Raw genomic sequence first — 23223 nt, 5'->3', positions numbered from 1 at the left:
TGACTCCAGACCCACAGCAATGTCGTTGACCCTGAACTACCCTCCCTGAAATGGCCTAGCGAGCCACTCACTTCGAGGGAAATCAGAGAAAGACATTCACCTGCCGTCAAAGGATGAAAGAAAGTCAGGTCTGCTTTTCTCTTTCCGTGACTTCACTTGAGACAACTGTTGAAAGCTGAAGTTATCATAGAATCATAGAATTTACAGTGCAGAAGGCGGCCATTCGGCCCATCAAGTCTGCACCGGCCCTTGGAAAGAGCACCCTACCTAAGCCCACACCTCCACCCATTCACCGTAACCCAGTAATCCCACCTAACCTTTTTTGGACACGAAGGGCAATTTATCACGGCCAATCCACCTAACCTGCATGTCTTTGGATTGTGGGAGGAAACCGGAGCACCCGGAGGAAACCCACGCAGACACGGGGAGAACGTGCAGACTCCGCACAGACAGTGACCCAAGCCGGGAATCGAACCTGGGACCCTGGAGCTGTGAAGCAACTGTGCTACCCGCCTCCCTGTGTACTCATGTGTTGTACAAAGGCACAACAGATAGGTGCCAGTATCAAGGATCTCTGAATTCGTCATGGTGTGGAATTTCTATATGCCAATTTAAAGATTACCTCCGACCAGTGTCTCTCCTTGACGCCAGGATTACAAATGATTGCGATGATCGGAAGATGAGGTTTAAATTTCTCAATCTTAAGCTTTGCATTTTCCGCTACACGCTTGGGTCCCGAGATATCTGAAAACGTCTTGGTCAGTTTATACATTGTTCTCCACATAGTCGAAACGTCATTCGTGATCTCTTCAGCGTCTAGGCCTTGAAAGGGTCCTGGAAAATGTTGGGGATAGAAATCGCCGCAGAAAATGATTGGAATAATCAGAACTAAAGTCTCTTTACTCAAACACAGGTCGAATATTGTACAATAACATGAAACCAAATTACTGCGGATGCTGGAATCTGAAACAGAAAATACTGGACAGTCTCAGCAGGTGTGTCTGTTTCCATGGCCCTTTGAGGAAGAGAGTCCCCGAGATTCCCGAACCTGAGAGAAAATAATTATCCTCACCTCCATTTTAAATGACAAGAGACTCCGGCCCTATATGTTTCAATTAAATTGCCTCTTACTCTTCTAATCTGCTGTGGGTACAAGCCTAACCTCGCCAATCTTTCCTCGTAAGACAGCCCGTATATTCCATCTGGTAAACCTGCTCTGAACCACTTCCAACACATTTACATCTTTCTTCAAATAAGGAGACCATCGCTGTACACGATACTTCAGGTGTGGCCTCAGCATTGTACAATCTCCCTGCTTTTCTTAATTCCCCTCACAGTAATCGGTAAGATTCTATTAGGAGGCACGGCAGCACATGGGGCTGTTTAGCACAGGGCTAAATCGCTGGCTTTTAAAGCAGACCAAGGCAGGCCAGCAGCACGGTTCAATTCCCGTACCAGCCTCCCCGAACAGGCGCCGGAATGTGGCGACTCGGGGCTTTTCACAGTAACTTCATTTGAAGCCTACTTGTGACAATAAGCGATTTTCATTTCATTTCATTTCATTTTCAGTGGTTAGCACTGCGGCTTCACAGCGCCAGGGACCCGGGTTCGATTCCCGCCTCGGGTCACTGTCTGCGCGGAGTCTGCACGTTCTCCCCGTGTCTGCGTGGGTTTCCTCCGGGTGCTCCGGTTTCCTCCCACAAGTCCCGAAAGACGTGCTTGTTAGGTGAATTGGACATTCTGAATTCTCCCTCCGTGTACCCGAACAGGTGCCGGAGTGTGGCAACCAGGGGATTTTCACAGTAACTTCATTGCAGCGTTAATGATGGGGGGGGGGTTTATCTTTTGGTCTGTGTTGCACTGGGAGAGGGAGACTGCCACTACCATCTTTCCCCCAGTTGCTCCTTTTTGTTTGCCGCCGCTCTTTTTATCTTTTGAAACTCACCGTTCATCCACATCTCTGACTTGGTGTAGAATTTATAAGCCGTGTTCCACAGCTGCTCGTAGGGCTGCTTCTGCCCCACGGTGACCAGTAACTGGGGGAAATGTGTCACCTTGTGCTCCAACAACTCCTCTTCTTGGTTAATAGCCTTTAAAAACAGAGAGCGGGGGTCATGACCGACGTGGCTGGCACCGACTTAGAAGAAGCCCAATGTTAGGCCCCGATCTTTGGGTTATGCACTGTACGATAGGAAGCGGTCAGAAGATGCGACGGACAGGCCCTTCGCCACTCGACAAGATCGGGGCTGACCTGGCTGTGGTCTCAACTCCCCTTTACTGTCTGCCCCCCCCACCCACATAATCCTTTGACTACCAAAAGTCAGTCTACCGCATCCTTGAACAGATTCAATGTCGCAGCCTTCACTGCTCTCTGGGGAAGAGCGTTCTACCGACTAATGACCGACCCTCTGAGGAAAAAGATTTCTCCGCATCTTTGTCTTAAGATGGCACTCTTATTCTTAAACTATGTCCCTTAGTTTTAGTGGAGACATGAAACCTAACTCGCACAAGGGGACCTTTTAGAAAATAATTCCCCCCACCGCATACACAATACGAATCCTGCACCCCTCCCCACTCAGCTGTGAATAAGTGTAAGAGAAACCTCTTAGCTCCTTTTGATGTGGCAAGGAGCTGTCAACCTTACCAAGACTATAACATTTATAACATTGTGGTTAGCATCAAAGAGTCATTCAGATGCATTCAAGTGAGAAGGGAAAGATAATAAACAATCCAGCAAGCATCTGTCCCTGGAGTAATGAAACAATCAATCACTGCGGGGGGTCAAATGGGGGATCAGGTGGAGGAGTGTAATAGGAGGGGTGCAATGGGAGGGGTCTGATGGAGGGGTCTGATGGAGTGGTCTGTTGGAGGGGTCTGATGGGAGGGCAGATGGGGTATCAGATGGAGGGGTGTAATGGGAGGGGAGCAATGGGAGAGGTCTGATGGAGGCATCTGATGGAGGGGTCTGATGGGAGGGTCTGATGGGAGAGTCTGATGGAGGGGTCTGTTGAAGGGGTCTGATGGAGGGGTCTGATGGGGGATCAGATGGAGGGGTCTGATGGGAGGGTCTGATGGAGGGGTCTGATGGGAGGGTCTGATGGGGGATCAGATGGAGGGGTCTGATGGGACGGTCTGATGGGAGGGTCTGATGGAGGGGTCTGATGGAGGGTCTGATGGAGAGGTCTGATGGGGGATCTGATGGGATGGCCTGATGGGGGATCAGACGGAGGGGTCTGATGGGAGGGTCTGATGGGGGACCTGATGGGATGGCCTGATGGAGGGGTCTGATGGAGGGGTGTGGTGGGAGGGCCTGATGGGGGGTCAGATGGAGGGGTCTGATGGGGGATCAGATGGAGGGGTCTGATGGGAGGGTCTGATGGAGGAGTCTGATGGGAGGGTCTGATGGAGGGGTCTGATGGGAGGGTCTGATGGCAGGGTCTAATGGAGGGGTCTGATGGAGGGGTCTGATGGGAGGGTCTGATGGAGGGGTCTGATGGGAGGGTCTGATGGGAGGGTCTAATGGAGGGGTCTGATGGAGGGGTCTGATGGAGGGGTCTGATGGGAGGGTCTGATGGGAGGGTCTAATGGAGGGGTCTGATGGAGGGGTCTGATGGGAGGGTCTGATGGGGGGGTCTGATGGGAGACTCTGATGGAGGGGTCTGATGGGAGGGTCTGATGGAGGGTCTGATGGGCGGGTCTGATGGAGGGGTCTGATGGGAGGGTCTAATGGAGGGGTCTGATGGGAGAGTCTGATGGAGGGGTCTGATGGGAGAGTCTGATGGAGGGGTCTGATGGGAGGGTCTGATGGAGGGGTCTGATGGGAGGGTCTGATGGAGGGGTCTGATGGGAGGGTCTAATGGAGGGGTCTGATGGGACGGTCTGATGTGAGGGTCTGATGGAGGGGCCTGATGGAGGGGTCTGATGGAGGGGTCTGATGTGACGGTCTGATGGGAGGGTCTGATGGGAGGGTCTGATGGAGGGGTCTGATGGAGGGGTCTGATGGGACGGTCTGATGGGACAGTCTGATGGAGGGGTCTGATGGGACGGTCTGATGGGAGGGTCTGATGGAGGGGTCTGATGGAGGGGTCTGATGGGACGGTCTGATGGGACAGTCTGATGGAGGGGTCTGATGGGACGGTCTGATGGGACAGTCTGATGGGACAGTCTGATGGAGGGGTGTGGTGGGAGGGGTGCAATCGGAGAGGTTGATAGGAGGGTCTGATGAGGGATGGGGTTTGATGGGGGTCGGATTACTCCCATGTCCCTCCTTGTCAGCGGAGTGGGGGTAGGATGTCCATTGCAGAGGCTAGGAGGCCTTCTGATGGGACTATGACGAGTATCTCAGTTATACACTGACGCCCTTGACCCACCTCAGGGTGCACCGCGTCAGGGTCACGCTTGGGTGAACTTGCACCAAATTCCACATTGTGGATTTCACGCTGTGGGGGCCGGTGTATATTGGAGGGGAGAGGGGGGGGGGTGAATCAAGCTTCCAGCCCGTTCATCAAATTGAAATGGATGAAAATCACCGACTTGCACCCTTCCTCCAATGCGGGGCGGGTAGCGGACTGAGACCACTAGCGGGGTATCGGAGCATCACTACGAGTTACACCGAACCCGTAAAGGTGGAACACACCGTTATGTGGACTCCCAACTACCTGCTTAAACCTCCAGGGGGAAATTCTGCATAAACGATATCCTATTACCCACTATCTGGAAAAGTTAAATAAATAGTTCCCGGGAAAAACATGACCGTAAACTCACTCTCATAATTTGGAACTAAAGCGGCGGCCTGGCGGAGACAGGATTCTGGAAACTCGGTTCAGGAAAACTGTCAGCAGGAGCAAAGCTGCCAGGAACAGACATGTCCTGTCCAAGCACGGTGCCAGCTGAATGGAAATGGAATTAAATATGTATTTTATTCCCAAGGAAAGAAAGCACGTGGTGCGGGGATGTGTCATATTGCCGGGTTCTGAGGCACTGACCCACTGAGTTCCTGATAGTTCCAGAAATGTAAAGCTTCGGTGGGGGGAGGAATGAAAACCCCAGGACATTCCCACATATTGGGCACAATTCAGCGGCCTGGTCGCACCCCACTTGGTGTCGGGATGAGGTTGTTGAGTCTCGCGAGACGTGACGCCCTCTGATCTGGAGCTTGCCCTCACTGGGCATGACCCAAATCAGCATATGTAAATAAGCTGCGTGGCCCATTTAAATATATACATTTGCCACATTCTCCCGCCGCCCGGGACTGAACGGCCGTGCCTGGGAGACCCCCTTCCCTGGGACCTGGGACCCTGGCGCTGTGAAGCCACAGTGCCAGCCACTTGTGCTACCGTGCTGCCCGCAGCGAAGCGAGCTGCCAAAGGTGCCCCTGAATAAAGAGGACGGACAGAACGATTTGTAATCAACTGCACCAAAAGGTTACCCACAGCGGCCTCGTCCATGGCTGCGTTCAGATTTTTCGTTAATTCGCTCAGTTTTTCCACATTGTTCCTCAATTCGTCAGTGGTGATAATTTCCTTTTTCTTGAAGCTGTCCACTTCTTTGCCGTACGCCATCACCTTCTTCTGAAATTCTTTTATTCTGAGAAAAGATGCACGACAGATTGTACTGGCAGCGGCTATTCGTTAAAAAGCCTCATTTGAAATTCTAGAAAATAAGAGGGGTTAAGTTCAAAGGCCCCCTGAAAACGGCTGAGGTGCGATTGAGCAATGCCTGCTGACTACAGGACGTCAAATGCACCCTAATGCAGATTTCGGAGCCCAGGTGGTAACAAGCTGTGTTGTTTTTGTGCTTGGACACCTGAGCAAGGGGCCAATATCTTGAGTAGGAAGCACCAGTTAAAGCTCGGACTGGAATCGTGCAGATACATGCACGTTGGAGAGCTCCTGCAAGGCTTCTGCAGAGGACTGCATTTAGCAAACAGGTGACAGGGTGTCACAGTAGTCCAGCAGTCGGTCCTCCTACACTCGGAGGACAGGGTGCCCCCCACCCCCACCCCACCCCGAGCCAGTCTGCTCATGGTCCTGCTGTTGCCGATCAGCCGGCCAGCCCAGACTCCTGTCGTGCTACTCAGTCCGCAGCAGGGTCCAAGTCCGCAGCTGCTTCACATCATCCTGCGAGGCCATCTGCAGTCTCCCCAGGCAACCGCCTTCCACCGCCTCTGCAATCACTTGGGGTGGCCCAACAACACACACAAGATAGGCACTAAGGGAATGCACCAGGATGATACATTTGTTTTTTCTAAAATATGGAATGGCTAATGTACAAATATGGTCTATAATGTTTATTTTATTTGTGACCAAGCTATCATAGAATCATAGAATTTACAGTGTAGAAGGAGGCCATTCGGCCCATTGAGTCTGCACCGGCTCTTGGAAAGAGCGCCCTACTGAAGCCCACCCCATCCCCGTAACTCAATAACCCCGCCGAATGTTTTTGGACACTAAGGGGCAATTTATCATGGCCAATCCGCCTAACCTGCACATCTTCGGACTGTGGGAGGAAACCGGAGCACCCGGAGGAAACCCACGCAGACACGGGGAGAACGTGCAGACTCCACACAGACAGTCACCCGAGGCTGGAATGGAACCTGGAACCCTGGCCCTGTGAGGCAGCAGTGCTAACCACTGTGCCATCCGTGCTGCTCCAGTTGGCACCGGGAGGGTCAACAGCAGAGGAGAGGTGGTGTGGGACAGTTGGTGAATGGGGAAATGGAATTCTGGTGCTGGTGTCACACTTGTGCGAGATCCTCAATGTCAGCCAGACAAGGAGTGAGCGAGGTTGCCGTCTGCTCCGATGTGCTTTGCCTCTCCATGCGGCACGGTGCCCACCATGAGTCCTGACTCCTGCTCCAGGGAGCTGTGCAGTGCTCCTCCAGAACGGTCAGGGCAGCAGATATATTTGAGCATGCTGATTAATGGTCTACCTATTATATTATGTGGTGCGACATGTTGTGCATGTGTGTCACACACGCACACTCACACACACACACACACATGCATGATTCTCCATCTATGATCACACGCCAGCAATTCAAGAGAGTGGAATATAAACATGCCTACTTACAAATTAGGAGCAGTAGTGGGCCACTCGGCCCCTCGAGCCTGCTACCCCATTCAATAAGATCACGGCTGATCTGATTGTAACCTCAACCCCACATTCCTGCCTCACCCGATAACCTTCCACCCCCTTGTTAATCCAGAATCTATCCAGCTCTGCGTTAAAAAATATTCAAAGACTCTTCCTCCACTGCCTTTTGGTGGGGGGGAGAGTTCCTGGGACTCACCCTGAGAGAAACATTGCTCCTCCTCTCCACCTTAAATGAACGACCCCTTATTTTCAAACAGTGACCCCTAGTTCTATATTCTCCCGCGAGAGGGAACATCCTTTCCACATCCACCCTGTCAATGCCCCTCAGGACCTGAAAAATGGTGTTAAAAGGGCTCTTAAAAAAAACATACACGCGACTCACACAGAATGGAGTCAGAGCGCAGGAATGCAATATGGCCGCAGCCATGAAGTGTGGCAGAGCAACTGTGTTTAGTTGAGTGTTTGCGTTATTTCCAGTGAAGTTGATTTAATGTTGGCCCTCACTACACTGTGTAACGTGGGTCAACTATCCAGAATGTATTCTGGACATTTTACGCCGTCACAAGATACATTTTGAAGAGAAACGGGACTATCGTCACAGTTACCAGCCCAGGAATGCACCAAGGCTTCACCCTGTACCGCTCCGAACTTTCACAACCGCTTTGCACCATTTCACCCCACACGGTGTCAGAAATCTACTTTATAAAGAAGGACAGTCTATCTGGCGACAAACTTAAGCAAGGAATTAATTAACAGATCCTGTTGACATCCGAAACCGCTGGAGCATTATCACCGCGATCCGCGATGTCTGAAACACATGACCAATCGCTGCCTCATAATTTGCTGTCAGCTGTCATTCTCTGTCGGGATAAAAGAGTTTATTGTGACTCAGTTTAGCCCTGATGAATGGGCGGGAGAGTGGCACACAGAATTTCTTGAATCTCTCCAAAGCCCTGTATTTAACAGGGAATTGTTTTCGGTAAAGGTTAATTGGTTGCTGCTGAAAAGGTTCTTACACTTGGGTTACTGAAAAAACACCATGGGCTGTTTGGCATCAGGACGTGTTGCTAAGCACACGTATGATGCAAGTGCCCGACAACACACCTATCACCCGGGTACAATGGCTCTGGATAACAAATGTTTGCAAAAGGTGATCTCTTTGAAAGCCCATCTATCATCACGTTGCTTTCAGTTGTTGAAGAAAAGGTTTCTATAACGGCCAAACTAAACCTGAAAGCTTTCAAACTGCACAATAATTAAACATTATTGACATTTCAGAAACGATGGCAGCGAGAGGTACGAACACAAAACATCTATTATCAGCAAGTGATAAAAATCGGACAACAGGACAAAATCATTTCAGAACAAGCAAGGTCAGTGCATCTTTCGACATCGCCAGCACATGAATAAGGGGTAAAATCTGTTGCCAAGCCCGAATAATTTAACGGGCCGCCTGTGGTTAGGAAAACAGGCGGGTGGACCCGTAGGTTGGGACACTGTGCCATTGGTGGGATAGCCGGCGCCAGGTTTGTGAATGGGGTGGGAGGTGTCACCTGCTGTGGCCCAATTAAAGGCCTGGTCCTGTCACCACTCCCATTTAATGAGCAATGGGAGCGGCTTGCACCCAACGTGTAGCCCGGCAGCTTTAACCCTGCAATCTCCTGGTCAGCAGAAAGGCGTGAAGAAATTTTTCCTCATCTCTGTTTTAAAGAATCGTTCCTTCAGCCTGAGGCTGTGCCCTCTGCTTCTAGTTTTTCCTACTGGTGGAAACATCCTCTCCACGTCCACTCTATCCAGGCCTCTCAGTATCCTGTAAGTTTCAAAGAGATTCTCCCTTTTCCTCGATTACAGACCCAGAGTCCTCAACCGTTCCTCATATGATAGGTCCTTCAATCCGGGGATCATTCTTGTGAACCTCCTCTGGACCCTCTCCAAGGCCAGCAAACCCTTCCTTAGATACGGGGCCTAAAACTGCTCACAATACTCTGACCAGAGCCTTATACATGCCCCACACCACTGTCTCCATCAGAAGCCCCCTTCTGACTGGGGGAACCATCCCCTTCAGATCCGGTTACCTCCGGATCCCACCCCCCCCCCCCGACCTATCCTCAGGGATCCCATTGTGACCCTCCCAGACGGTCATTACCCTCCTCGTCCTAGGAACCCCTGCCACTTACCACTCCTCTGGGCCCGGGACTTGTTCCAGGCAGCTGCCTGCAGTTCCACTTCCGGCCACTGCAGCGGTGTACCTGGGTGAAAGGAGACCTGCCAGCCAATCCGTTTGGCCAGACGGTCTCATGGGTGACTGTGGAAGTCCTGCCATCTACCACTCAGAGCTCGTTAAAGCTTAGCTTGGCATCGGGGGTGGGGGGGGGGGGGGTGGGGGGGGCGGGGGGGGGGGGGCTGCCGGAATCGGCAGGGATGTATTTCCGGCAACACTGGAGGGGGCCAAGCCATTCAGACCCTGCTGGCAAAATGTGAACATATAGGCAGGGTGACGGTATAGAGAAACTTAAAGCTCATTCTGTATATTTACAAACTTCAATCTATTAAGATTGTCCCTAGGTTTAATTGGTGTCATTCCCTGTTGCCTTGCTACAACGTCACTTCACAGAGAAGAACTCCCCTTCCACTTTATTTCAAGTCTAAGTAAGAAATGTTTCTGAATACAGACCGGTTCCTCAAGTCCTCTTCTACATCATCCCTTTTGTTCAGCAGCCGGTCGCGATGTAAATCGAGCATCAGCACAATCTGTTCTGGCCAGTTGAAGACCTGACTGTTCAGCCTTATATCATCATCTTTAAGATAAAGAGACATCTCACAATCAGAAAGGGATCATCCAAACCATAAGAATGTCACGCTGCTGAAGGAGGCCATTCAGCCCGTCGCGTGCGCCGCCGGTCATAAAACGAAACCTGCCACTCAGTTTAGTCCCACTGTGATAACCCTCACAGACCCACGGGGACAACCCAAAGGATCTCCTCATGGGACACATGGAATACGGGCTCCCCCACTGATGGGTCAGGGCCAATCAGCTGGAGCTAGTGGAACCAATTCTTAAAAGCCGGCCCGGATTGGGATCGGCATGATCGGTAGTCCCGGCTGGGACCTACGTACTGTGTGCCGCGTGCGGCCTTTACCTCTGACTAGAAAATGTTTGGATCACCTTCCCGGGTCTCCTGGGGATTGCACACCCACTTTCCAGCACCTCGCGGGCTACAGCACTCTGGATGGATCGCATCGATTTCTACTGCTGTAAAAATAGAGTTTCTGGGACCATATTCTTAGCCAAGAAGTCGAGAGTCGTCATTTTCATGAGTAACAGTTTGGAGGGTTTGAAATCCACCCTCTCCCATCGTCCCGCTGTCTCAGAGTTGCCAGGACAGAGACTGTGGCAGCCAATCCCCATCAACAAAAGAAGCCCAAAAGGATCCAAAAAGTATTGTTATAAGGTGTTGACATACGCAGGCACGAGGAACTGAACGACCACCTTCAATGGGGCACTGTTCTATCATTCTAACAATCAGTAGCTATGCACGCAGGGCAAGTGTGAAGAGTGGGCGGTAAGTACATAGGGCGGGATTATCCGACCCCTCGCCGGGTCGCAGAACACCGGGGGGGGGGGCAGCGTGAATCCCGCCCCGCCGCCTGCTGCCGTATTCTCCGGCGCCGGTTTTCAGGCGGGGGCGGGGATCACGCTGCGTCGTTCGGGGGCCGTTGCCAACGCCCCCCCCCCCCCCCCCCCCCCCGGCAATACTCCGGGCCCCGATGGGCCGAGCGGCCGTCCGTTTTCGGCCAGCCCCTCCGGCGTGAAATGGGCATGGTCCCACACGCAGGACCTGGCTGGTAGGCCGGCTGGTGCGGTCCTCGGAGGGGGCGCCGGGGGGATCCGGCCCCGGTGGGGAGGGGCCCCCACGGTGGCCTGGCCCGCGATTGGGGCCCACCGATATGCGGGCGGGCCTGTGCCGTGGGGGCACTCCTTCCTTCCGCGCCGGCCTCTGTCGGGCTCCGCCATGGCCGGCGTGGAGAAGAAACCCCACTGCACATGTGCCAGAACACGCCAGCGGTTCTGCACATGCGTGGGACCACGCCGTCCCTTCGGCGCCGGTTGGTGCAGCGCCAACCCCTCTGGCGCCAGCCTAGCCCCCAGAAGTGCGGAGGATTCATCAACTTCCGGGTGGCCCGACGCCAGAGTGGTTCGCGCCGTCCTTGGCGCTGGCGTCAGGCCATCCCGCCGATTGCGGGAGAATAGAGTTTAGATTTTTTTGGGCTGGAAGTTGGCAGTCACATTATGCACAAGATTAAGCAATACTTGAGTACATATATTGCACATCAGCTTGCATGGCTTCTCAAAGTTACTACTGGAGTGGGGTGATAAACGTGCAGCTTAACATGGCAGCTGCTCTGCACCAGGAAATCAATGTCTCAATGGGGGATATTTCCAAATGTAAAGGCAGAATGAACTTCTCTTCAAGTAACGGTGACACAGGATCAGTAATGTCCAGCTGGCAGGTGGAGACTTACTTTAACAAGTAACCGCATTTGGATAGTGGCAGCCAGGGTGCGAGAGGCAGTGGAATTGGAGGAGCCAACTCTCAAGTGACAGAATGAGTTGAACAAAATTGGGTAGATTTTGATGCCCCCCCACCGCCCCCGAAAACTGGGAAATCAGGCAGGCAGATTGAAGCAGACGGCAGCAAAGGAATCCATTCGACTGTCCACCGTTTGTGAACTTGGATCATTCGGACACCTGGGAACGCCACCGCCTGGAGGTCCCCCTCCAGGCCGCTCACCATCTTGACTTGGAAATATATCGCCGTCCCTTCACGTCACTGGGTCAAAATCTTGGAACTCCCTCCCTAACAGCACTGTGGGTGTACCTATACTTTAGGGACCACCGTGGTTTAAGATGGCAGCTCCTCAAAGGCAATTAGGGATAGGCAGATGTCCCATGAATGAATAAACAAAACAAAAAATTAATCAAACCAAAAATCCCCTTTGATGCGTCAGTGGGCAGAATAATGGTAGATGAAATAAACTTCTGGGACATAATATGCCTTTTATTGTCACAATTATGAAGTTACTGTGAAAAGACCATAAGACATAGGAGCGGAAGTAAGGCCATTCGGCCCATCAAGTCCACTCCGCCATTCAATCATGGCTGATTTCAACTCCATTTACCCGCTCTCTCTCCATAGCCCTTAATTCCTCGAGAAATCAAGAATTTATCAACTTCTGTCTTAAAGACACTCAACGTCCCGGCCTCCACCGCCCTCTGTGGCAATGAATTCCACAGACCCACCATTCTCTGGCTGAAGAAATTTCTCCTCATCTCTGTTCTAAAGTGACTCCCTTTCATTCTAAGGCTGTGCCCCCGGGTCCTAGTCTCCCCTGCTAATGAAAACAACTTCCCTACGTCCACCCTATCTAAGCCATTCATTATCTTGGCCACATTCCGGCACCTGTTCGGGGAGGCTGGTACAGGAATTGAACCTGCGCTGCTGGCCTTGTTCTGCATCACAAACCAGCTGTCTAGCCCACTGAGCTAAACCAGCCCTATGTGCTGCACATAGGAAGGAAAATCAGATGACACAGGCCAATGATGAAACAGCTTTGGAAATGGCAACATTAATGTTGAATGGACGACTAAAAAAATGCAAATACTCAATAAATCCTCTGAAATATGCTTTACATGCGATTTACCCGGTAGTGTGGCATAGTCTAGCAGAAAGTCCAGTCTGTCTGCAGCTTCAAAGATTTCTTCTTTCAGTTTAGTAATTGTGACCTCACTGGACTTCTTCACAAAAGTGTCAAGATCCACCAGCTCTTCCGTTGTCTCAGGAATCTCACTGATCCGATCCGATATTTCCTCATAGCGTTGACAAATACTAGAGAGGGAAAAAAACAATGCTCTGTACATTTGGTAATAAATGGTCATTGCCTTTCACATTAACAAAAAACACAAACAAGACAGTAAAACGATTTGAAAGCTGACTTTTCCCGTCTTTGAGTCCACTTCTCGTAAAGCCCGAAAGGCTGTGCTGGCATAGTCACAAAGTATTTCTACTTCTTTCCATGATTTTTGTTTGGTAGGCTTGTGGCGCAGTGGGTAGTGTCCCTGCCTCTCAGCCAGGAAGCTCCAGGTTCGAGTCCCACGACCAAGGAAGGTACATACATAACGCGGCCAAATGCCTTGACTATCAACTTGTAAATCCTATCAATATACACCAATGGCAGGCACTATGAGCAGGAGAGATTCCTGGTTAGCCATTCAATGGAAAGAAAATTGGAGCTTCTACCATCCCTATCCATAGTTCCAGACTACAACGCACATTAAAAAAAATGCAAGTTGCTACATATGGGATTCTCCATCCATTCACACCCGCGCGATTCTGCAGTCTTGTTGCAATGAATAGATTTGGCCCAGTACCAAAATCTCCCGTCCTCACTACAGACTCACAACGGAGAATCCCGGCCTTGGACTCCTCGGGGCTTTTAGGCCAGTGTGGATCAGATTGGTGACAACAGCACGGGGTCTGATCCCTGCCCTGACTGGAGTGGGTTTGGGATCTGCCTCCTTGCCCTAGCCCTGGCAGAGATCACGGCACTGTGGGTCGCGGGTCCTTCTGCACTGGAAATTCTAGGATTCTAGTCTAAATGTCTATTCATAGTTCATCCTGAACAACTTTGATCAGCCGCGATTTGTCATTTCCTTCCAATCTCCAGGGGCAGGGCGAGGCAAGAAGGCAGACCCCAAGTCTACCTCATCCAGAGCAGGAATCAAACCCACACTGTTGTTGCCATGCACCCAACTGCGCTAACTGGCCCCGTTCAGGAGAAGTATAGGTTTATAAAGACTACTTCTGCACTACGCTACAAATCTCCATTTATAAGCTCGAGCGAGCTCTTGGCCTTGTATGAATTCCTTATTATGAAGATGATTTTCCTCGTCAAGTGTGCTTTGGGGGGGTAACTGGGTTTGCTTTTCACCTCAGCAAGCACTGGGATCTGTCGGTATTTCTCATTATAATGAAGCAAACAAACTTCAGCAGCTGCCCCTGTTTTATTCGGCCCAATCGGCGCCCAAGGAAGGTCGCATGAGTTACAAAGGCTGCAGCAACAGTATTGAAGAGGCAGACGCAGCCTGAGGAAGCCTCACCGTGAACCTCAACCAGCACCCGGGCATAAAATCGGAGCGTTTAGGCTAGATTTCCAAAGTGGGGTGAGGGACCTAACTCCCGGACGAACCCTGAGCCCTGACGCCCTTGCCTGAACTACAATCTCGTAAGGCAATTTTAAATTGTTAATGGGCTCACTGGGCAAGACATGCCCAGCTCCCGATCAGAGACACCCAGCACCTCCAGGAGGTGTGAGCTGCCTGTTTGGTGGCAGTGATGTGGGCAGGAGGCAGCCATGTTGGGGGCTGCTGATACCCTGCCAGGAGAGCAGGCAGTTCATCAAAGTACCAGGCGGATAAAGGAGGTGCAAAGTGGTTAACAATGCCAAGTCGAGACACAGCGCTCGAATGGGCACTATTGGCCATTCCAATGTCACAAAAGTCAAGATGAAAATTAACTTCCTTTTCCCTGTAGTGGCCTCGTCATGTGTGTACTCGGGTGCTCCGCTTCGACTGGAAAAAAGATTGGAAATCCCATTTTGTTCCAGACCGGCAGGGCCCTTAACAAGTTCCTTCTTGAGCTTTTTTCCTCTATTCATTCATGGAATGGGGGCTTTGCTGGCTGGGCCGGCTATTATTGCCCATCCCTGACTGCCCTTGAGCTGAGTGGCCATTTCAAAGGGCATTTAAGAGTTGAACACATCACTGTGCGGGTCTGGAGTCACATGTAGGCCAGACTGGGTAAGGACGGCAGATTTCCTTCCCTGAAGGACATTAGTGAATCAGAGTAGCGTTTACGACAATGGATTCCTGCTCGTCATTAGACTTCTATTTCCAGGTTATTATTGAACTCAAATTTCACCATTTGCCCTGGTGGGATTCGAACCCAGGTTCCCAGAACATTAAGCTTAAGGGGCCTTTAATTGATGGCAGTCGGATTTTTCAGTCCCCCCCCCCACTCGCTTTCATGCAATTTATACCGTTACACCTTGTTCAAAAGCAGTCCATTGCCTGAAAAACTGAGTGGGAAATTCAAGTTGTTACCTTACCTCATGTTGAGATTTCGATTTCCCTTCACCACTGACTCGATTAAAGTTTCCTTTAGGTTCATACTGCGAGCACAGAGGTCCGCATTCAGGCTGACGGCGTCCAGGCAGAACATAGCAAGAGGCACAGTGACGTGCATTAAAGCTATTTCATCGCACAGCTCCTGCAAGCCCTCTATTTTCTAGCAGCGAGAGGCAATAGTCAGCTAAAAACGTCCAGCATTCAACAAACAAGGAATATCGCAACACATTGATCTTTAACAATTACGATGCAACGTTCCCCCGTCAAGCAGTTTGGCAGATCATCTGCTCCAAGGAGCACTTCCAAAATCGGACCATTGGGGATGTACACAAAAGCAATTTGGGAAACTCATCCCGCCTCGATTCCCGGCGGGAAAAACATCCCATTTCCACTTGTGCCCCATATCCCATGGCCCAGCCAATATAGGAAATCCCTTAGCCTCAATCCCCAAGTTTTAAGAAACCCCAAAATAAAATCTCAGTCTCATTGGCAGAAAATCCCACCCAAACTCTATTATGCATCTTTAAGCTCATTTATTTCTCAGGCAGAAAGTAATATTCAGCATTAACGATATAATCAAATCTTTCTTCAATTTAACTAATGATAAAGCCTTTCTTGAGAACAGGAAAAATAATCAAAAATTATTTTTTTGATTTTTTGGGGCAGCACGGTAGCATTGTGGTTAGCACAATTGCTTCACAGCTCCAGGGTCCCAGGTTCGATTCCCGGCTTGGTTCACTGTCTGTGCGGAGTCTGCACATCCTCCCCGTGTGTGCGCGGGTTTCCTCCGGGTGCTCCGGTTTCCTCCCACAGTCCAAAGATGTGCATGTTAGGTGGATTAGCCATGCTAAATTGCCCTTAGTGTTCAAAATTGCCCTTAGTGTTGGGTGGGGTTACTGGGTTATGGGGATAGGGTGGAGATGTTGACCTTGGGTGGGGTGCTCTTTCAAAGAGCCGGTGCAGACTCGATAGGCCGAATGGCCTCCTTCTGCACTCTAAATTCTATGATCTCACTCGACGTTTAATAAATGGACTGCTTAATTTGTCACGCTCAGCCTCCTGATTCTGATTAGTTCTGGGTGTAAATTTTCCCTCACTAAGCCAGGCCTTGCTATTTAATAATAATAATATTTATTGTCACAAGTAGGCTTACATTAACACTGCAATGAAGTTACTGTAAAAAGCCCCTCGTCGCCACATTCCGGCGCCTGTTCGGGTACACAGAGGGAGAATTCAGAATGTCCAATTCACCTAACAGCACGTCTTTCGGGACTTGTGGGAGGAAACCAGAGCACCCGGAGGAAACCCACGCAGACACGGGGAGAACTTGCAGACTCCACACAGACAGTGCCCCAAGCCGGGAACTGAACCTGGGGCCCTGGCGCTGTGAAGCAAAAGTGCTAACCACTGTGCTACCAATTTGCGAGTCCCTTTGTATTTTTCTCTCCACATTCCTATCGAAGGGGTACGGTGGTGTGTATTTGGGCCCCTGCAGGCACCCAAACCTGCTGCTCTCTCTCCCAAGGATATATTCCCAGCAGGCAGCCTTCTGATGGGTTAACACAGATGGAAACATTCATTCCCTTGCGGTAGATTTAATTGCCCTTGTTCCCAGTTCAGCCGAAGTTTAATCTCCTGACAGTATGAGAAAAAAACGAGCCGCCCGGGTCTAGAATTCACTGCCCGGAAGTGTGACGGAGGCAGGTTCAATCGAGGCATTCAAGAGGGCATTAGAGGAACAATGTGAGGGGTAGGGAGAAAAGGCGGCGGAATGACACTAAATCAAGATGCTCGTTTGGAGTGCCATGATGGGGTGAACGGGTTCCTCCTGCACCATGGCATTTCTGTGATTGAATCACATTGAATTTAACAGTACGATTCTTAACATCAATATTCTCCCAAGTTGGTGCAGACAGAAACCTTGAACCATGACAATTGCCCTCATTCATACTGGAGAGGTTGCGAATGGATAGCTTCCTGGTTAGGCAACATTTCCCGTACTTTTAAACGTCCTAATGTTGCGATGGAACAAAGGCTATCCAATAATGAAAAAAAGGAAACCTGCTCCTCTTTCGTCGGAAATGAGAGGAGATGCAAACCATCATTGCTGCATTCTGTCTAGTGTCTCTCTGAATATCAGCGAGAGTAGAGGATCCACGTTGATCTTTAACAATCTTGCCCCAATGAGATATACTGGATTCTGTTCTACTTGTCCTAACTGTGTGACCGAAACTGAGGCCGTGGCCTCGTCAAATGACATAAGGAGCTGCCCAAACCACAATAGCACCACGGGGAAAGATGCAGGCGTGATCTTGGCGATTTAGCCTGTTCTGTGCAATAAGTGTAAATTGGAGAATCGAACGTGGGCCAAACCTAATCAAAACCTGCAAAAGCATTTTCTAAAACACTGTCCCAGTAAAGTCTAGCAATAGAATATTTTTGTTGGCTGTGTTTCTGAAATAAACCATGAGCTGGTATCATTCTTTTCCCTACAAAGCTGCACATTTACAGAGGCTTAAAACAGGAGCAGAATATTTACTGTTATGAACGCTTCCATCGAATGTTTTTCTGACAGAAAAGTAGTAATTTCTTGCTCTGCTTTGTTGTTCAAAAGATCGTTGTATATTTTATACACATTTAGGTAGCTAAAAGAAAGAGAAAGTAAAATATTTAGTGTACAATTAAACGTTATGTAGAATTAAATACGGTGAAGTACGTTTGTATTTTGACATGGCTCGTGTAAGTAAAGCCGCCATAGTCCCAGATGACCACAGGCTGCTTTTCCTTTTGAGGGGGAGAGGTGACCACACCTCAGGCGAGGGGCAAGGTTGAGAAGGCGGGGCCTTCATGAATAACCTCAGCCGGTACAGGAATTGAACCCACGCTGTTGGCTTCGCTCTGCATCACCAACCAGCCGTCCAGGCATAATGAGACCACCAAACCAAAGCATCATGGCAGGGAGAGGTGCAAATGTGATTTTATCTCTTGTGTGTTTAAGTATTTCAAACTCAGACGTACTACTTTGTGTTGTTTCTCTCGTGTAGCAATCCTAATACCTTCCTAAAGTAACAGTATGCTAAACGAACAATGTGCTATCCAATGGGAAAACATGTAATAAGGGAGTGGGTTACATTCCTGAATGGTAGCTTTTACTTCACAAACCTATTGGCTGCCCTGAACCACACTGAGGAGGGTGAGGGGGTGAAGGATGTGGGTGTAGGGTTAGTTCTGTCCTCGCTATGTTCAAGGAAGGTCCCCCATAGTCCGGTCTGATCCTTTTCTTCCGGCTGCGCTTAACCTCCGTTGTGCCCAGGCTGTTTTATCCTGTAGAGGGCGGGGGGGTTGTTCAGCTCCTCTTTAGGGGAGAGTCGGTCATTTCTACTGAATTGGGACTCCCTCTTTGACCGTCCTTCTGCTGTCAGAACGTTTGTGACAGAGGTCGGTTTTAATATTCTCTATTTTTGGTGGTAGGTGGTGTGTCTGGAGGGGTGGTCTCTCGCCGGGGGGTGGGGGTTCTTTAAGCGCCATGTCCTGCACAGGACCGGACGGGCTTGCCCTGGGAGGATGGGGGCTGAGAATTAGGTGGGCCCACGTGGCGGTTGGTTGGCTGTTCCTTGTTTTGTTGTAGTATGGTGGATCCCAGGGGTTAGCTCGGACAGGTCTTGCTCTTCTCTTTTCTTCAGACTTGGCGAGGCGTTGGGGACATTACATAATTTTGATGGCGTTCCCCGGAGGGAAGCACGGTGGCACAGTAGTTAGTGCTCCGCCCCCTGCCCTTCCTTTGACTCCCAGCAACACCCCCCCCATCTCACCCACGCTCACCTGCGGCCTGGGCCCGTCATTAACCCGAGGCCACTGGTGGGTGCATCACTGTCAGCAGACACTGCTCCCGATGATGCCAATGGGCATTGGAGAGCTGCCAGCGTCTGATTGGGAATGGGCTTCCCGGCCTTGGCATCCAAACTGTGGGGAAGGCCCAACATTGATAGTTGAAGGCGCTTAATTCGGGTGGTGCTTACCCACCGGAGGCAATGCGGGGCTCTTGCCAATTCTTCAGCCAGCGGGCAAGGCCCCCGTCACTAACGTTAAATTATGTCCGTGTTGTTAATTACGGAGGATTACGTGTCCTTTTTCCAAATATAAAAAACTTCACCCAGGTTTACCTTTGTGGCCCAATGATATTCGCACTAAAGATGTCGTGTGCTTTGCTGATTATTTCACTGACTAAAGATTCCTCCTCGTTTACTGGGCGAATGGTGAGATTTTTTTCTCGAATGTCTGGGAAAAGTTCACACTCCACCTGTCACAGAAAAGGACAACCTCTTAGCCTGCGGACATGAGCATTGTCTATCAGAATTAGACTGTTGTACAGCCACGTTATTCCTGACAACAGGTCGTCTGCTGAAAGGGGAAAGGCTTCATTTTAAACACCATGAGAAAATCTCCCTGCGACCGATTACAAAACAGTTTGACGCTGGCCTACTGCAGAAGCAGATTATCTGTTGGCTTGGGAATGTCACTTCAAGAAATATTTGTCTGCTCAAGTGGCTGCAGTGATGTCTGACTGTGGGCGGAGCTGAGCTCTGGCTCTGCTTTTTAGTTTCGCTTTGAGAAAAGCTTGGGTGTGTCTGTGTTTGTTGGTTTCGTCTTCGTGTTGGAGCTGAAGCCAGCCACAGAAGGTGCAATTGAAATGAAAAATGAAATGAAATGAAAATCGCGTATTGTCACAATCAGGCTTCAAATGAAGTTACTGTGAAAAGCCCCTAGTCGCCACATTCCGGCGCCTGTTCGGGGAGGCTGGTACGGGAATTGAACCGTGCTGCTGGCCTGCCTTGGTCTGCTTTAAAAGCCAACTCTTTAGCCCTGTGCTAATTTTGATCTCTCTGCCATCTAAAGACTATCTCTAGATCATTTGGTGAATTCAGAGTGAAAACTGCTCTCAGTAGAGAATTTAAACCTGATGTGCTTCTGTAAAAAGGATTTTGTCTTATGGATGTTAAAATGAAAGTTTAAGGATTCCTTAGAGTGTTGTATTCTTTGGGGGGTGTATTTGAATTGATGGATGCTAAGATGTTCACTGTATGTTTTAAAAAGGTTAACTGAGTTCATAGAATAAACATTGTTTTGCTTTAAAAATTTCTGCTGCACCACACCTGTAGAGTGGGCCGTGTGCTCCCCATACCACAATCTAGTAAAAGTTGTGGGTCAGGTGAACTCCATGATACACTTTGGGTTCTCTAAACCCTGGCCCATAACACTGTCTCCTCTCGCTGGCAGATAGTGATGAGGGAACACAGGAGGTTGAAAAGGCTACAAAGCAAAGGACACACTTCTTAGAACTGCTGGCCTGCAGTTCAAGGGCAAACTAGAGAAGAATAAAAAAACATTCCTACTTTATATAACAGACCATTTCTAGCTTGCTTCCAGGGCAGTTCCCCCCCTGTAATAATACAGAAGAGGAATTTGATGGGAGTGACTCACACTGGAGCCAGGAGATGACGTATATGAGGTCGAGCACAATGTACCCGTGTGGAGGCTATGGAGATGTCAGAAACTTGATGTTGAGACAACGATCTCAGAGGTACTGCCTGGGCCAGCAATGAATGCCGATTCCCAATTAATGTTAATAATAATGATCTTTTATTGTCACAAGTATGAAGTTACTGTGAAAAGCCCCTAGTCGCCACATTCCGGCGCCTGTTCGGGTAGGCTGGTGCGGCAATTGTCCTTGAATTGAATTGCAGGCTGGGGCTTTTCAGAGGGCATTTAGGTGGAGGCTTCTTAAAAGTGCGAGGACCCTGGAAGGAGTGGCAGCTTGGGGTTCCCGTGCATACATCCTACAGGGTACAGGTGCCTTGTGGCACAGAACTCCATTGAAATATTGAGGAAAGGTTTGAGGTACTAAACTCTGGGTATCCTTTGAAGGGTGCAGATTGTCTATGGTGCTGCTTTATATAAGCCTGTGAATCTTCGGGCTCGATTCAACTAAATTGGAACAAAGTCCCATAGTGAGCGCGTTTAGCCGTTCTTCTCCCGGGGCTCGCAGCGCCGAGAAACACATGGCTATACAACGTGACTTGCGTTGTATAAGGGGCCTCAGCGAGGAACGCATGGCCGAGGCCGTACATAGCCCTGTTTGGTACACAGGGGCGTTCTGCTCTCCAGATCTTTCCAGTGTAGCGAGAGATTGGGAAGCCATTTTTAAATGGTGCCCCGATCTCTGAGGTCCCCAAAGAAATCCATGACCCCCCTCAAGCCCGAACACACTATGTGCCCCGGTGGCACCAGCAGTGCCAGGACACCACCCTGTCCAAAGGGCGTGCCGCTCCCCTGGGAGGCCCCCCGCGAGTGCTGTTCCGTCTGGTCCCCGTTTGTGGGCACACTGATCAGCGCTTGCACAAGGTCTCCGAGGCGAAGGGGATGAATCACAAAGTCTCAGGTAACTCGGGAATCTGCACATTAGAGTGAGACTTGGGGCGGGATTCTCCAATCTCGCGGCACAGTGTCCACGCTGTCGTAAAACGCGACAGCGTGAACGGGCCGCTCCCAGCACTAATTCTGGCTGCTCCAGGGGGCCAGCACAGCGCTGGAGCGGTTCGCGCTGCTCCAGCTGCTGATCCCGGCGCGAACTGTGCGCTGCGGAAACCGCGCATGCGCATTTGTGCCGGCGCCAATGAGGACATGCGCAGTGGCACCGGCGCCAATGTGCGCATGCGCAGTGGCCTCCTTCAACGCGCAGGCCCTGACGCAACATGGCGCAGGACTACAGGGACCGGCGCGTAGGAAAGGAGGCTACCAGCCAGAGAGGGCGGCCCGCCGATCGGTGGACCCCGATCACGGGTCAGGCCACATCGGAGGCCCCCCCCCCCGGGGTCGGACCCCCCCCCCCCCCCCCCCCCCCCACAGGCCACCACCCGACCCTTCCACATTGAGGTCCCGCCGGCCCAGAGCAGGTTAGAACGGCGGCAGTGGGACTCAGTTCTTTCCTTACGCCTGCTCGGCCCACCTGGGTCGGAGAATCGGCGGGCCAGCCGCACAGAGCGGACCGCGACCGGCGGCGCCAATGGCACCAATTCTCCGCTCTGCGGAGAATCGCGTGCCGGCGTCGGGGCGGCGTGGCCTATTCGCGGGGATTCTCCGGCCCGGCCCAGGGCTGGGAGAATCCCGCCCTAACAGTCTCGTTCTAATATGCAGGTTAACCAAAAACTGATCCCGCCCACAACCGGCAGGATTTACATTGCAACATCTCGCAAAATCACGTTGGATCTCGCGAGGCATTGTGAGCCGGGGTCTCCCGGATTTTATCAACCGCGCATCCTGCTTAAAAGACCTTCTCCCCCCAACATCCCTCATTGGAAATTAGGATCTATGATCAGGGTCTTAAACGGATAAAAACTGGATGTAAAATTCTCTCCCACCAGCGTCCATCGCACCACCAACAACCACTATAATTTCAGGACTTTGTACTTTCCACCACTACAGTGATAATAATACAACTTGTGGCGATGTTAGAACATAGATAAAACATTTGTTTTTAGGGAGAAAGTGCAAGTTAACAGCCAGCACAAGGATATTCCAAGCAGCGCGGAACGCAGTGGAGGCAATGATCAATGGAAGTGGTAGGCCGGAATTCCTTTAAAGAGTGAAACAGCATAGTTGCCGCCTTGCCTAAATGACAGTCCCATGCTCACTGCATTTATTCCGAGTATGGTTATACTGTTTCATTGGTGATTCCCAACTTTTTGGAAGTCATTTCATCTGCATTGGACTTTACTCACCATGACTTGATTTTCCTGCTGTCAAGCCTTCAATGCACCATAGACAGCAGCTTACGTAACTATAGCACAGGTTGTTGGTGAGATACAAGAGGAGCAGTCAGGCAAACACTTAGTTTATATCTGTACATGAACAGCAAAAGCTGCACATCTAAGGAGTAGGAACGG

The 23223-nt window shown here is 50.5% G+C and overlaps 1 protein-coding gene across 2 annotated transcripts in view; it reads right to left on the bottom strand.

The window, feature by feature from the left end:
• Positions 1 to 23223, bottom strand: part of dnah3 (dynein axonemal heavy chain 3) — a 194462-nt gene that overhangs the window by 117370 nt on the left and 53869 nt on the right. For both annotated transcript variants that reach the window (XM_072481778.1, XM_072481779.1), the window contains exons 10-17: positions 19444 to 19580; positions 17820 to 17925; positions 15262 to 15440; positions 12799 to 12983; positions 9770 to 9893; positions 5433 to 5586; positions 1946 to 2090; positions 623 to 834 (exon numbers count right to left, since the gene is read on the bottom strand). In XM_072481778.1, the coding sequence (XP_072337879.1) occupies positions 623 to 834; positions 1946 to 2090; positions 5433 to 5586; positions 9770 to 9893; positions 12799 to 12983; positions 15262 to 15440; positions 17820 to 17925; positions 19444 to 19580 (1242 nt within the window). The remainder of the gene's footprint in view (positions 1 to 622; positions 835 to 1945; positions 2091 to 5432; positions 5587 to 9769; positions 9894 to 12798; positions 12984 to 15261; positions 15441 to 17819; positions 17926 to 19443; positions 19581 to 23223) is intronic.

The sequence above is a fragment of the Scyliorhinus torazame genome, chromosome 17, assembly GCF_047496885.1.
Source record: "Scyliorhinus torazame isolate Kashiwa2021f chromosome 17, sScyTor2.1, whole genome shotgun sequence".
NCBI lineage: Eukaryota > Metazoa > Chordata > Chondrichthyes > Carcharhiniformes > Scyliorhinidae > Scyliorhinus > Scyliorhinus torazame.
This window is presented reverse-complemented; position numbering and strand designations above follow the sequence as displayed.